The 13,424-nt window shown below is 32.2% G+C and overlaps 1 protein-coding gene and 1 long non-coding RNA gene across 4 annotated transcripts in view; one reads left to right on the top strand and one right to left on the bottom strand.

Moving 5' to 3' along the window:
- Positions 1-2,703: 2,703 nt before the first annotated feature.
- Positions 2,704-13,424, top strand: part of LOC145730270 (uncharacterized) — a 243,325-nt gene continuing 232,604 nt past the window's right edge. The window contains exon 1 of one of the 2 annotated variants that reach the window (XR_014178576.1): positions 2,704-2,935. This is a non-coding gene — a long non-coding RNA (uncharacterized LOC145730270). The remainder of the gene's footprint in view (positions 2,936-13,424) is intronic. The other variant, XR_014178577.1, reaches the window with a different exon arrangement.
- LOC145730501 (uncharacterized) lies at positions 3,339-12,180 on the bottom strand. Of its 2 annotated transcripts, none has more exons than XM_081981719.1 (8): positions 11,917-12,180; positions 7,852-8,082; positions 7,532-7,794; positions 7,246-7,465; positions 6,776-6,950; positions 6,567-6,715; positions 4,730-4,832; positions 3,339-4,647 (listed from the first exon to the last, which is right to left on the bottom strand). In XM_081981719.1, the coding sequence occupies exons 2-8, from the start codon at positions 8,012-8,014 to the stop codon at positions 4,641-4,643; spliced, it is 1,080 nt and encodes a 359-aa protein (XP_081837845.1). In that variant the 5' UTR covers positions 8,015-8,082; positions 11,917-12,180; the 3' UTR covers positions 3,339-4,640. The 2 variants fall into 2 exon arrangements, with proteins under 2 accessions (XP_081837845.1, XP_081837844.1); XM_081981718.1 differs by having other exon boundaries at positions 7,852-8,358.

The following is a 13,424-nucleotide window of genomic DNA, read 5'->3' on the forward strand; positions in this document are numbered from 1 at the left end:
GTATAGGAGTTACTAGGGTGCTTTGCTTCATATCCCTGTAGTTGCTCCCCCTAATATCGACCATTAAGTCGGTATTATCATAATGGGTTCTCTATCACTTTCGATAGAAAAAATTTGATAGTTAAAACCTAAATGATAATAACAATTAATGGAAACATTCCAATAATACAGCTAAAAGCCCAAAATGCTTAGTAGTTTGTAAAGAATGAAATCGTTATGAAATTCATTCATTTTGTTTTTGGGTAATTAAAGTGTTGCTTGTAACCCTGAAATAAAAGTATATAATTTTTTTATGACAAAATATAAAAAAAAATAAATTTCTATGTTTATGTGGTTCTTGTTCCAACACAAAACGAATATAAAAAGGATAACAAAATGTAATTTCAAATTTTACATGAGTTGAATTCTACGCAAGTCTCAAATCAAAAAGGATGCAGCTGTCCTTTTACCTAACCTAAAGATAAAGGGTCTTGCATTTAAAGGACGCCATGAAGGTGACAAGCAACCATTACGACGACCTGAAATTTTGAGTTTCCTTAAACAGTAAAGTTGGTTGCAGAGTGTTTTTGTGTAATTTTATGGTGTGTTTAGTGTTATTTTTGTCTTAATAATTATTCAAAATTGCAGTGATTTTCGGGCTTTTGGCTATACAAAATATGTTGTTTAGTTTGTTTTCCGTTATTACCTGAATTGAGGTGAGATTCGTTACGTTTTATTTTTTAAGTCTTTATTGTCCTAAATATAATTTCTTTATAAAATCTGTGTACTTGTAATTTTGTAACATAAACGTTGATTTTCTTGATTGTTGCATTTAGGTCAGATTTGAGCTAATAGCTGTAGCAACTAATATGACAGCACTTAACAATTTTAATAAACCGTTTTAAGTGTTTTGATTATAAATTCAGATAAATGGCTATAAATATTATTAGGGGTATTAGATACGGTTATTAAGCATAATAACGTCAAATAAAGGTAATTAATATTTAAAATTGGTTTTACAACCATGACTTAACAGCAAAGTAATACTAACTTTAATAAATCAAATTCTTTGATTAGATAGTACATGTTAATTAAAATCAGGAGTTTAGATTTACTTCATTGAAATGTGATAATTTTCTAACAGTGAATTCAGTTTTAAATGATAAACCATTAGCATGTGAGAAGTAGTTTATGGTTTCTTCTTTTTTTCGTGCAAAATGTTATTATAATATTGTTGTATTCGTTTAAGAAAATTGCTTTATTATTTTTTTCGTTTCTTAATAGATAAACTACAGGTTTCTAATACGTCTTATCAATGATAGTTTTTCTTCATATGTAAAAATTTTGACGCTTTACTTATAAGTAGAGGTACCTTATAATGTGACTTTTCTATATTGAGAAGTTTTTAAAGAGTGTGATTTCAATTTTCTCTTTTTTAATCAGCTGTAGTGTCACTAATTTTAACTTAAACCACATGCAAAGTGAGGGCAGTAGTCAGTAGTAATTAAACAAATATGCACTTTAAGACACGTAAATAAAAAATTTAAATTTACTTTAGAAAAGTGTGTATGTACATAAAGTGTAATAAGATCAGCTATAGCAACTATTTTAACTGGTTATACTTTTTTAACTTTAAAGAGGTTTTTTTTTAAATTTAATTCACAAGAACATATTGCAAGGTATTTTGGTGTAAGTTGTTCCAGTTCGAATAAATAAATAAAATATAATCAGCACAGTGTAAGTTTTATTTCATGGACTGATATGTAAATGATACTATGGAAATATTATATGCACCTGAAGTTTTTTACCGCATTTAGGAAACACCCTGTAAATTTAAATTGAAATAAAATATGGAAATAAAACCTTGCTTGGAGGGTGAAGTATGTAAATAAAAGTACTGAAAATTACTTATATCGCAATTTTTTTGTCATGGTGAAATTTTGGTTGGTATGACATATTGGATTTTAATTAAAGATTTTATGAATTTTTTTAGACCCGCAGAAAGTAGCATTATTAAACCTACTAAACATGACTTATTTGTCAGTTTGCATATGTACCAAAAAAAGTGGAAAAGAGTGAAAATGTTCGCTTATTTGTAGGCGAGGTACTGTATCTCAAAAACCAACTCAATTATTTAGTAATATGGCCATAAGAAAGTCATCTAAAATATTCTCGTGATTCCATTGTTGTCACATCTACATGAAATCAGTGGCAACAACGAATTTTCGTTCGACAATCCTAGTAACTGATGATATTTCTTGATTCTGTTACTTAATCTAGTGAGTTTTTGTTCCAATCAGTATCTCTCCAAATGTTGTCATTTTCGAGATATTGACTGTTAAAAATTGGAAGTTTCACTATTTGGAAGGCTATAGCAGGCGAACGGTTGAAGATAGAGCAAAACGGTTTACATTATCTGGAAATAACCTATTTACTATAAAAAATCTGGAGAAATAACCTATTTATACTGGGTAAAATACTAATCAAAAATGCACCATAGTGGCGTAAAAATGTTGATATAAGTAACATTCAGAAGTTAACATATTTAATCTTCAAGGTTACTCTAAAGCTAAGTTCACACTGGCTACTAATACGTAAATAAATGCACTATTAGTAGCAAAAAAAAACTTCCAAATAAACTTATATGAATAAGAAAATTGCAACTTGTAACAATTAACCATTTTGACAAGTCATCTTTTGCATCACAAGATGGATAATCTACCCTATTATGCAGCAAATTATAATATGTTGTGTGAACGCAGCTTCAACCTGCATAGTTTTTTGCCTGTTTTTGGGAGCGATAACGATTCTAATTTTAGTTTTCAGTTGCAACTTTATTCGGTATGGTATTGTACGTAGTGCGGCGATACGTATACGGTAAAAACTATAATAATTGTGTGTAGAGCTGAGTCCAAAAAACTAAGCAAGATCATCAAGATCAAGTCCGAAGATTTCAGTAAGTCTTTAGCAAGATAAATGTAAAATCAATGAAACTAAGCAAAAAATGTGAGATTTTGTAGCTTTTCCAAGACACTTTTATTAGTTTATTGTTAACAATCTGTCGCAATACCGTAACAGACTTCTTTTCTACGCTCTATTTCAATACACAGCTGCCATAAAAGCTTCAACCGGCTATTTATTCTCAAGGGAGCCGTAAATAACTTGTGAACCCTGTAAATCAACTAAACACAATCTACCTGCCATATTTATGTCAAATTACCGACCTGCTACACCATTCACTCCATTAGTTGCACCATAACGAAACGTACCCAACTTACCTATTGTTAGAATTTTGTCCAGTCAGCCTTATTCGTCATAATATTTTGACTATTCGATTTGTATAGAAAATAAGACAAGCATTTATTTATTTAATTTATATATTATAAAATTTATTATTAGTCCAGGCAACGAATGCTCAAAAAAGCTATAGTGTTTGGAACACAATTTTTGACTTCGTAACTTTGTTTGGACTTAATTAGGGGGTGAACATATCAAGTCCTCGCAGTCCTTGACCCGGAGGGTTGGGGTGTGTTCAAAATTCTAGTTTTTCGGTTTTTTGCTTATATCTGGAAAACTATGCGTCCTATCGACATAATCATTCTATATTAAATAAAAGCTGATTAAATTTTCTACAAGTTTCACGCAGTCAAGTGTTTCGATTTTTTGTATCGATTTTGAGATATCTGCTCTTGAAAGTAGCGGTTGTCTCTTCTTCGAAATTACATACATTTGAGAGCGGATATCTCGAAAACTATAAAAGATCTCGAAATCCTGACTTAGTGTAACTTGTAGCAAAATATATCAGTCTTATTTTTTATAGAGTGGTCATGTCGGCTAGACGCGACCAGATATAAGCAAAAAGAGAGAGATCTTCCCCTCTAGCTTAAAAGCTACTGCGGGAGACTTTTGATATGTTCACCTCCTAACTAGTCCAAACAAAGTTACGAAGTAAAAAATTGTGTTCAAAACATTTCGCTCTATATCTTTTCGTTGACTGGGCTATCTAGGTATACCTCTGTATATATAATACAATTATATTACGTATGACGTATTTATGTACATGACTAAATTTTTCACTCACGAGGTAGACAAAGTGATCACAAATTTCAAACGTATTTTTTAATTATTACAAAAATGACTGCACAAAGTAAACTGAAACGTTAGCGACTTTGCAGCAGTTTTAAAAAAATGTCGATGTTTCGACGTGTATTTAGGTATTTTCAAGACTGAAAAACAGGCAAAGTCTTAAAGATAACGTTTTTTCCTATGGCCAACAATCACACAACAAATGTGGACATGGGAAAAAGAGGATGTCGTTAACACTGCCTGTTTTTCAGCCTTAAAAAAGACCTAAATACACGTCAAAACGTCAGCATTTTTTACCTGACGTATTTATATTACATGACTAAATTTTTCACTTAACTAACGAGGTAGACAAATTAATCACAAATTTCAAACGTCTTTACAGGATACAAAAATTACTGCACAAAAGTAAATTGAAATGTTGCTGACTCTGCTCCAGTTTTGAAAAAATGCCGACGTTCCTTTGCCTGTTTTTCAGTCTTGAATAAGACTTGAAATACACGTCGAAACGTCGGCACTTTTTCGACAAGCAGTTTCCTATGGTCACAAACCCGCTACCAGCCCCGGACAATAAGGTCTTATTGTCTAAATTAAAATTACAAGCACACTTTACCAATTTTTGATTATTGCTCCAAAAGTGTGCCTTTCAGACAGCCTTTAAACTTACCGTAAAATATGCGACCCTACCATGTTCTCCATTTGGGGTAAAGGTTGAGGAACATCCTTGGGTTCGAATTGGGTTGCCTGGTGATTTAAAGTTGGTTTTTTTACTGAAAAAAAATGCAAATATTAGTACATTTTTGTAGCTCCTCAAATAACGGAGCTACACCCTTTCAAAACGGAATTAGAGCAGTTTTTAAAAAATGAAGTTTACTGCACCCACCCCCTGTCACAGAAATAAATTATAAAATGACAATAATAACATTTCAGATTTATGTGAAAGGTCTTCATCCTGTTTTGACATTTAGTACGAATGCGTAACTTGATACATTCTTCAAGAATAGCCGTAAAAAATAGGATTGTTATTTAAAAAAATAGTCGATGAGGTCATAGCTCAAATTTGGGACACCCTGTATTAAATTTTCTTATGTCGAAAAAAGCGCAACACCGGAATCGATCTTTGACGGTTTTGAGACGTAAGAATATAATTTTCAGAATACAAACATTCTATTTTAATGTGTGTTAATTGCGCCACTCTGTATAAAGAAATAACAGGAAACAAGACCCTAAACAAATATCAGTTTTCCGATCTTGCATTTGGTCTGCCTTTCTTTAAGATCGTGAAACTCAAGATAAACTGTTTGTTATTATCTAGGACCGACAAATATGTTGACTTTTTGGAAATGGATGCACGTTAAATATGAACTGTCTTTTTAAAGTTTTATAGGCAGTTAACCTTATGAGAAAATGCACTTTTTCTTTATTAGTAGGACCAACTGATCAGTCAGTTATTATTAAAAATATTAATGAAAGCCAACATTTTTCTCCAAAACAGGAAAGCTTTACAAATATTTGCCCAAAAAAATGAAAATGGTTTTACTTTAAACCAAAACTTATTTTAAGTGCTTTTTTTAAAGTTTTATTAGGTTTTTAGTATTGTATGCTTTTTTTTACTATTTTACATAATTAGATATCAGCAATTGCTATAAATAAATTAAAATTTTTTGTTTAATTACAAGAGTAAACTTTTCAGTTAACTTCGTGCTAGCACTGTTAACCTAATATTCATTAGAAACAAAATTAACTCATATGCAAAAATTTAAGCATATTATGTTCATAGTTCACAAACTAAACTGTCCAAGAAAAAGATTGATACAGCATAATTTTTCTCAATTTTACTGTATCTTAAAGATACTGTATATCTTTAAAGTTTAATTTGTCTCTAAAATGCTTAAGCCGAATAATTTAATAAATACAAAAGGTGCTAAAAGACTATTTGTGGTAGAATTAGAGCCAGGGATTCATTTTGACTCACAGTGATTTTTTACCGATATACAGGGTAAAGAAAAACGTGCTACAAATTTCTTGAATTTCAACCCACTGCATTTGATAGTAGGCATAATTTTAAAATTTTTTTTTTGAAACATGTAACATCCCATTTTAAAGCAAAAAACGTGCTTTTTTAACTAGATAAAAAACAAAATGTCGTCCATAAGAAAAAAAGAAGTTGATTATGGTATCTCAATAACGTAACGTCGAAATCAAAAACGATCTACACAGGAAGATAGTCCTTAAAAAATTGCTCTAATAATGTTCAAGCCAAACTCAAAATTTTTTCAAATTAGAGATAATAAAGAGCTTTTTTAAAAACACGTGTTTTTGGTTTTTCAAAAATAACTCTAGAACAAAGCAACAATTTAATTTTGTTAGAACGATGTTTCACTGCCCAATAACTCGTTTAAACATTGCTATTATTTCAACTAAAGCAGAAAGTTATAAACAAAAAATAATACAAAATGTGTAAAAACAAATGTGTAAGTTAATAAACAATCATTAATTCTTACCTTCGAATGAAGCATCTGCTGATGCTTGATCCATGAAATAACCTTTATTACCATTAAACCCAGAATTTTGATTCATATTAATATCCCCTGGAGAAGTGGGATAATCGTAGTTAAAACTAAACTTGCTGTCTTTCTTTGCTTTCATACGTCTGAAACAATAATAAAACTTTAAAAACCCCGGCAATTTCGAGCAAAACTGCTACTCTCACCGGTTTTGAAACCAAATTTTTATTTGTCTCTCGGTCAAAGACAAAGAATGCGAAATTTCTATTCTTCTTCGTCGATTTAGGTATTTGTTTGAATGAAACTCCTTTTCCAATTCTAAAGTTTGAAATCGTGTATAAGTTTGTCGCGTTCGTTTACTGGACGATCCGGGAGATTCACCTGAATCAAAAAAATTTGGTTACAACACACATAATTAAATACAAAAAAAGCGAGACAAAAATAATAAAGTATCCATTCCCCATTAACTATCAGCTGGTCGAGAATGAAACCCGCCTCAAACCGAGAAAAGGAATGAACTCACACGTTGACAGTTTGACATTTTAAGTTGCTCAACTTGATATGGGATACATGCAGGCCATTTTGGAGGAGGGTATTTTTTGCCTGAATTAGGCTATTGTAATTTCTAGGGCATATGGAAGCAATATAAGGTTACCGATGTATTTTTAAATCTTACCACTGTTGGATTTCATCCAAGGAAAAACGTTTTTTTGGGCTTCTGCTTCGTAACTACTATCAGAAACGCTTTTTGCTTGATTATGGAAGTTTTTCTCATAGACGTCGGACGCATTGCTATTCACGCTTGATTTTTTCAGTTCTTTATAGTCGTAAGTGATTTTTTCACAAGTAGGCTTATTTAACAATGCCCTCAAAGCGGGTGAGTCTTGTTTTTTCTCCTGCGGTAAAAACAAACTTTTAAATATTCATGCACTTCCATCAGGAAGCAACAAGTCAAAACATACTTTTTTTACGGTTTCATTACGGTCGCTTCTTTGGTCGTTCACGTGGTGATTAAAGCCCAATTCATACGCATTCAGGTGATGATTAATGGAAGATGAGGGGCTCAATGAATTGTCCGCCGCACAGTCCAAGTTTGAATACTGTTGATTTTGGTAGCGGAATGTGTTGAAAGTTTGCGTTGGTTCTTCCTTGATTGGCATTGGATATTGAGTTTCATGGCTAGTTTGGCTTATAGGTGTTGTACTGTAAGGTTGGTAAAAGTCGTCTGCAAATATTTTTTTTCATCAACTACAGAACAATTAATGATCAAATTGTGTCTTACCCTTTTTGGTAACGTTGTTATCAAAGTACTGCTGTCCTGGATAGAATCCATTAAAATACTGATGGTACTGGTAATATTCTTCATAGTCACCACAGCTACTGGAAATATGATTCCAATGTTGACTATTCGGAGCTGAAGCACACATTTTATCACTAGCACACATGAATCGTTCGACAGAAACCGTAAAGTCTTCCGGGCTTCAAGCCAATGCAGGGTCGTGTGCCAATATGACTGAACCAAGAGTAACTAACAATGTCAACCATCACCCGGCTTGATACGTTCAGGGGTGGAGGGTGCTTTCTGACCCCCTACGGTTTTGTCGCAAGGATTCTTTGTTACAAACAGCTGCCCTATGCGAATTTTACCACCCCCGAGAATTCATTGTGCCTTATTTATTGAGGGTACAGAATGTGAAAGTCTAGGGTAAGGTACTTTAAGGTTTACGATACTGAGTATTGCCTCGTACAGAGGCGGAGGTTGATCTAGATTTACGCAATCATTTTTACCCTAAAAAATTCCAAACCCATTAATTTTCTGTTAACAATTCCTTAATAAAAAATTGACAAATCAACATGAAGGAGTGTTATTTAAAGCGAAACTGACAGACTTGAAACAACTGATACACGGCACTGTGTCTGCCATCTCAGAGCCCGTATGCTTTCACAAAAGTGTAAATTTTTCGGTGTTGTTCACGTCACCAATTCAACTTTGAGAAATTAAGACATTAAACAGTTATAAATTGACGGAAGAGTCGTGGCAATTAGACGGCTATGTTTGTGTAACTAATAGTAATTTTGCCTAATTAACGCTATTAATTCTAAGTGAGAAAAAAATGTTTACACCTTTTTTTGTTGGTTCTAATTTGAATTAGAAAGAAAGCGGTTAACTTAACTACAAAAGATTAATCTATTAGATGTATGTTCGTGGTTAACCCCACTTTTTTTCCCAAATTTTATAATAATTAATTTAACTGAAAGTCTAAATATGTTAATTAATACACGAATAATCATTGTTAGTAAATTAATATAAAAAAAAAACGGAATTAATTGACAATTAAGTTCAATTTAATTTTTGTGTTGATTAACACGTAATACAGGGTGTTGTAAAAAATTGTTTTTTTGCGAATATCTTCGAAGCTTGTTATCATACAGAAAACAGCTTTTGTAAGCATTTTCTACTGATAAATAGCTGTGTTTTGTGCATTGCATTTTTTTTGTCAAAGTTTAGATATGCACCAATCAAGTGAAGAAGTTTTTCTAATTTTAATATTCTTATTCTACTTCTACTAAAAATATCCTTAGTAATAAAGGGAAAAATTTTACAGTCAAATATTTAAATGAACGTTTACTGATTTCTTGTTTCTAATAATAATAGTTTGTTAAAAATGTATACCTAATTTTGAAAGTTTATATTTTTTTAATTTTTTCTTGAGAAAAAGACTTTTTTTCACAATTTTAGTGCCTTTTAATCCGGACTCTAGTTATAAAGTCCCTTGTTAATTGTTAATGATAAACATGATTGGGATACAGGTTGTTTTTGGTTGTCCTCTGACCTGGTTAGTTTATATTCGATAGACGCAACACGATGAAGATGATGGTGTTTTGCTAACAAAAATAAATCTGACCCAGTTAGAGTCAAAGAATCGTGAACCTGCCGGCTCCGACAAAAGGTTAAAGAACCATTTTTAGCCTAATAAGGATGATCAGTCAAATTTATAATCTGATTCGGCCAATCATTTGGCCGCCGCCGATTCGGAAGGCAAATACGATGCCGGTGTTCTTTGCTTCATTATTCATATTCGCACACTCATCGAATCAACCAAATGATCGACCTTTTTCAATTCTCAACGATGTCCCAATTCGGAGATCAATGATTATTTTTTATTAATTTTTACGACCATTAAGCCTTATGACACTCATTTCATGATCACAGTGGCAACTTGGTAACGAAATTAAACTAATCAGTTAAACTAATTCAGTGCAAATACTAGTAAGTCACAAACTCCTTAAACTTGAACAGGTACTCCATCATTGAAAACTTGACGTCATTGATGAGTCTAGTTAATCCGGTGACAGTTGAGTGACAGCCGATATGGCCGCTGGTGTTGACCCTCCGCATGCAAGAGCATTACTTGCAACTTTGCTTGTGAGGCTGAAAGTATTGTATTTCCCATGTCAGCCATTTCATTTTTCGGCTTACTGTACCTTTTGTTCGTGTTATTGAGAGTTTTCAATTCAATAAAACCACCATTTTATCATATTATCTAACTTATTTTTGTTACTAATCTGCCTGCCAAAAGTCATTAGAAAATATCACACGTTAAGACAAGTGTCCTAGATCAGCGTTTGTTTCCTCTAAATAGATTATAAGAAAAATGAAAGTTGAGGATGGTAACTAAAAAACGAAATGTCGAATATTAAAAATGACAATGCCTTTTTGTAGAAGAAGGAAAGTGACAATGGTAAAGTGTCTTTTGTTTTCTGTTATCATATCAAATAAATTAGTAAAAAAGAACCTAATTTTCAAAATTTTGTTTTTTTTTGGATATCTCCGGAAGTGCTTACAATTTTTAAATTTTTAAAGCGGCATTTTAATCGACTCCTAATAGCTTAATTTGGCCTGAATTAGTCTTCTTTGTATATCTTCAAATAAACGAGATCCCCACGGTGAGGCTCGTAAAATGGGCACCCTGTATAGGTAATAATAAGCTTTCGTTTTCTTTTTGCATTTTCTTTTATATTTTCTGGAATTTGGTTCAACTTTTTTCATCACTCAGGTAAAAAAATCAGTAAACAACATACCGACAATACCGGTAAAGGTATACCTTAGTTTTTCGATTCCAACAGCCTTTTGCATGTTTTTTTCAATCATCATCAAAGTTGGTACAAAACCATGTTAAGTAAACCACATGTTTATTTTTTTCACTTTTAAAATACATTATAAATAAAATTTTAAATTACATAAGATATCCGTCTGTTAACTTTTAGGGCTATTAAATGTTAATAACGCTTAATTTAGCTTATCACCACTGTTGGTTATAGTGATAAATCTCATTAACTTACGGGGTTTTTTTAAGCAAATTTCAACCTTATCAACATTATTTTTAGACATGTCGATTTAATCGAGTTATGGTCGCTTGTATAGACTATAGTTAAACATTAATCTATAAAATGTCAATGCGAATTATACTTTAAATTAAGCTTTAAATGTGTTAATGGACAGTTAGACAAACCTTCAGTTTAAAACATGTATGTTGATAAGATTCAATTTTGCCGTTTATCACTGTTTGTTACATTGATAAAACTCGTTAAATCCTTGATTAATTTGAAGGTTTTGAAATATTATTTCTTCTATTCAACAAAGAATTAGCTTCTGTGGTTTTTTGGAAATAATTAATTTTCCAATAGACTAGACAATATACCTGTTTTTTTTTTGATTCACATATGAAAAAAAATATTGATTTGAAAAGTGTTTTTGGTAATAATTGTAATTGATTAATTGTGATTTTTTCCAGAAAGTAATACAAAAATTCCATGCTGTCAAATTATTATTACCTATAGTCAAGTTCAAAAACTGTTCGTGAAAAAACTAAAATATCTTATCAACCACATGTAAAATAGACAACTTTTTTGTTTGAGGCTAGAAGCAGTTAATCAGTTAAATATTAAAGTTATTTTAATACCATTTTTACTAACAGTTCCTCCACTGTTTTCGTCTTTTACGACTAAAACAAATATCAAAAAAGTCTGTGTTTTTTAGTAACTACAATCGGTTCTGCTGCTTAACTTTGACATTGCATCGAAGTCAGGTAACAAACATAGACAAAACAAAAATTTAGAGCGCATCGTAACCTTCCTGGAACGTCGGGCACCCTTCTGTGCTATTTTACGATACACAAAAATGAAGCTGTAATAAAATTTTAGGGCTGCAGAAAAGATCCGAACATTTAGGGCACTTCTCAACTGGTTACCAGTAGAATTCCTTATCCATATATTGAGTTCCTTTTAAACGCAAGCCATCAAGCAAGAATTTCATTTATATTTCGATATACTTATTATCACTTACCAAAAAAGTAACTAATGGTGTGTGAAGTTGCTAATAGAATTGTGCGGCTTTAATATTGCATTATGGAAATTACTCAATCCTGGTGATTTTTGACAAGTAATAATGGTATGGAATCTCCCAATTTAGTGCCCCCTTTATAGATTGACTCAATGAACAATAGAGCGGCAATCGAATTTTGCTATTGGCCGCTATCCAATCGCATCGGTCACCGTATCTTATTATATTCAAACTGCACACACACATACAACAATACTGATTCCCTCTTATTGTAAATCCGCCACTATTGAACATTTTCTGTAGGGTAAACCAGTTCAAACAGGTCCGCATTAACATTAAATTTCATTGTAGTCTGCTTCAAAAATTTTGTTTTAGTGTGGTAGGGCCCGGTCCTGATCTGATAGAGAACGAGCAGTTGTCCTAGTGGTTTAGAATGTGCCTGAAATCGAGGGAGAGGTGAATTTTTAATGGCTGATAAGTGTGACGGATAATTTGGTATTTATGAATATTATTAGACTTAACGGAGGTTTAAAATTGTTACGAGGGTTTAAATGGCTATTTAAATAGGCCCTGCGGTTCATTTAGGTGATTCGGTGAGAGATTTATGGGATGTAGAGAAAACAATTTGCTTAGGATATTCAAGAGTGTTTTATCTGCATATATTAACAAAAATTAAATGGTATTAAAAAATATATATTAAAACATTAGATATTGTTTGTATAGATATACATTTGAAACTCGACTGGTTTTCCATCCAAACCGTTTTAACGAAATTATAATAAATTTGATGGGTGCTATATTTTTATTTTTCTAACACTTCTGGTTTTACTGGAATAGACGTCAACTTGCTTATTTTAAATAGTACTTCCTGTATAATTTTGCATTTTAGGATTCTACCTCGAATTCTAGGCATATTTCATGTATGTTGTATCCGTTGCTGAGATATTTATCCTTGAATGTGAAATTTGACATGTTCCCAGTTGGAAAAAGTCGTGATGATGATACGTGACATTTTTTAATTTAATGACATCGTGTCTTCGTTGTGCAACAACAAATACTATGTTCTGTTTGGCATGTCTGTACTCGCCATATTTGTAGCTTTCACCTTGTGGAAAAAGGTAGACCGTATCTTCTATAATGTCCTTGTCACAAGTGATACGTACCAAGCCACAATAAAATAGCTGGCAAGGAAGCCGGAAAGTATTAAAATTTTAATTTTTATCACCATTTAAACCAAATTGAAATGTTTAAAAATATTAATAAAAATCTTGTCTTCTTTCAAATCTGTAACTTCTTTGAATACATTTTGGACTGACTGAAAATTCTAGTACATATATGAACTGTGTGGTAAACAAACGGTGGCTAATTGCGAAGGATCAGGGTTCGACGTCGGTGTTTCCCGAACAGTTTTTGTTTACGTCAGGCAGCGTCGTCGACGTCGACGGCGTCGGAATGCGCCCGTTTCCCCGTTCGCTTTTCTTGGCAGGCCGTCGTTCGGAAACCGACATTTT

This window comes from Ips typographus, linkage group LG6 (assembly GCF_016097725.1).
Source record: "Ips typographus isolate SLU linkage group LG6, UJ_Ityp_2.0, whole genome shotgun sequence".
Taxonomy (NCBI): domain Eukaryota; kingdom Metazoa; phylum Arthropoda; class Insecta; order Coleoptera; family Curculionidae; genus Ips; species Ips typographus.

What these genes read in the sequence shown, in the direction of transcription:
- LOC145730501 (XM_081981719.1), bottom strand. Translation starts at nt 8,014, where the DNA reads ATGTGTGCTAGTGATAAAATGTGTGCTTCAGCTCCGAATAGTCAACAT. An exon ending in TAACAACGTTACCAAAAAGG is followed by an intron (nt 7,795 to 7,851) that starts GTAAGACACAAT and finishes AAATATTTGCAG; the next exon opens with ACGACTTTTACCAACCTTAC. An exon ending in GTAATGAAACCGTAAAAAAA is followed by an intron (nt 7,466 to 7,531) that starts GTATGTTTTGAC and finishes TTTTTACCGCAG; the next exon opens with GAGAAAAAACAAGACTCACC.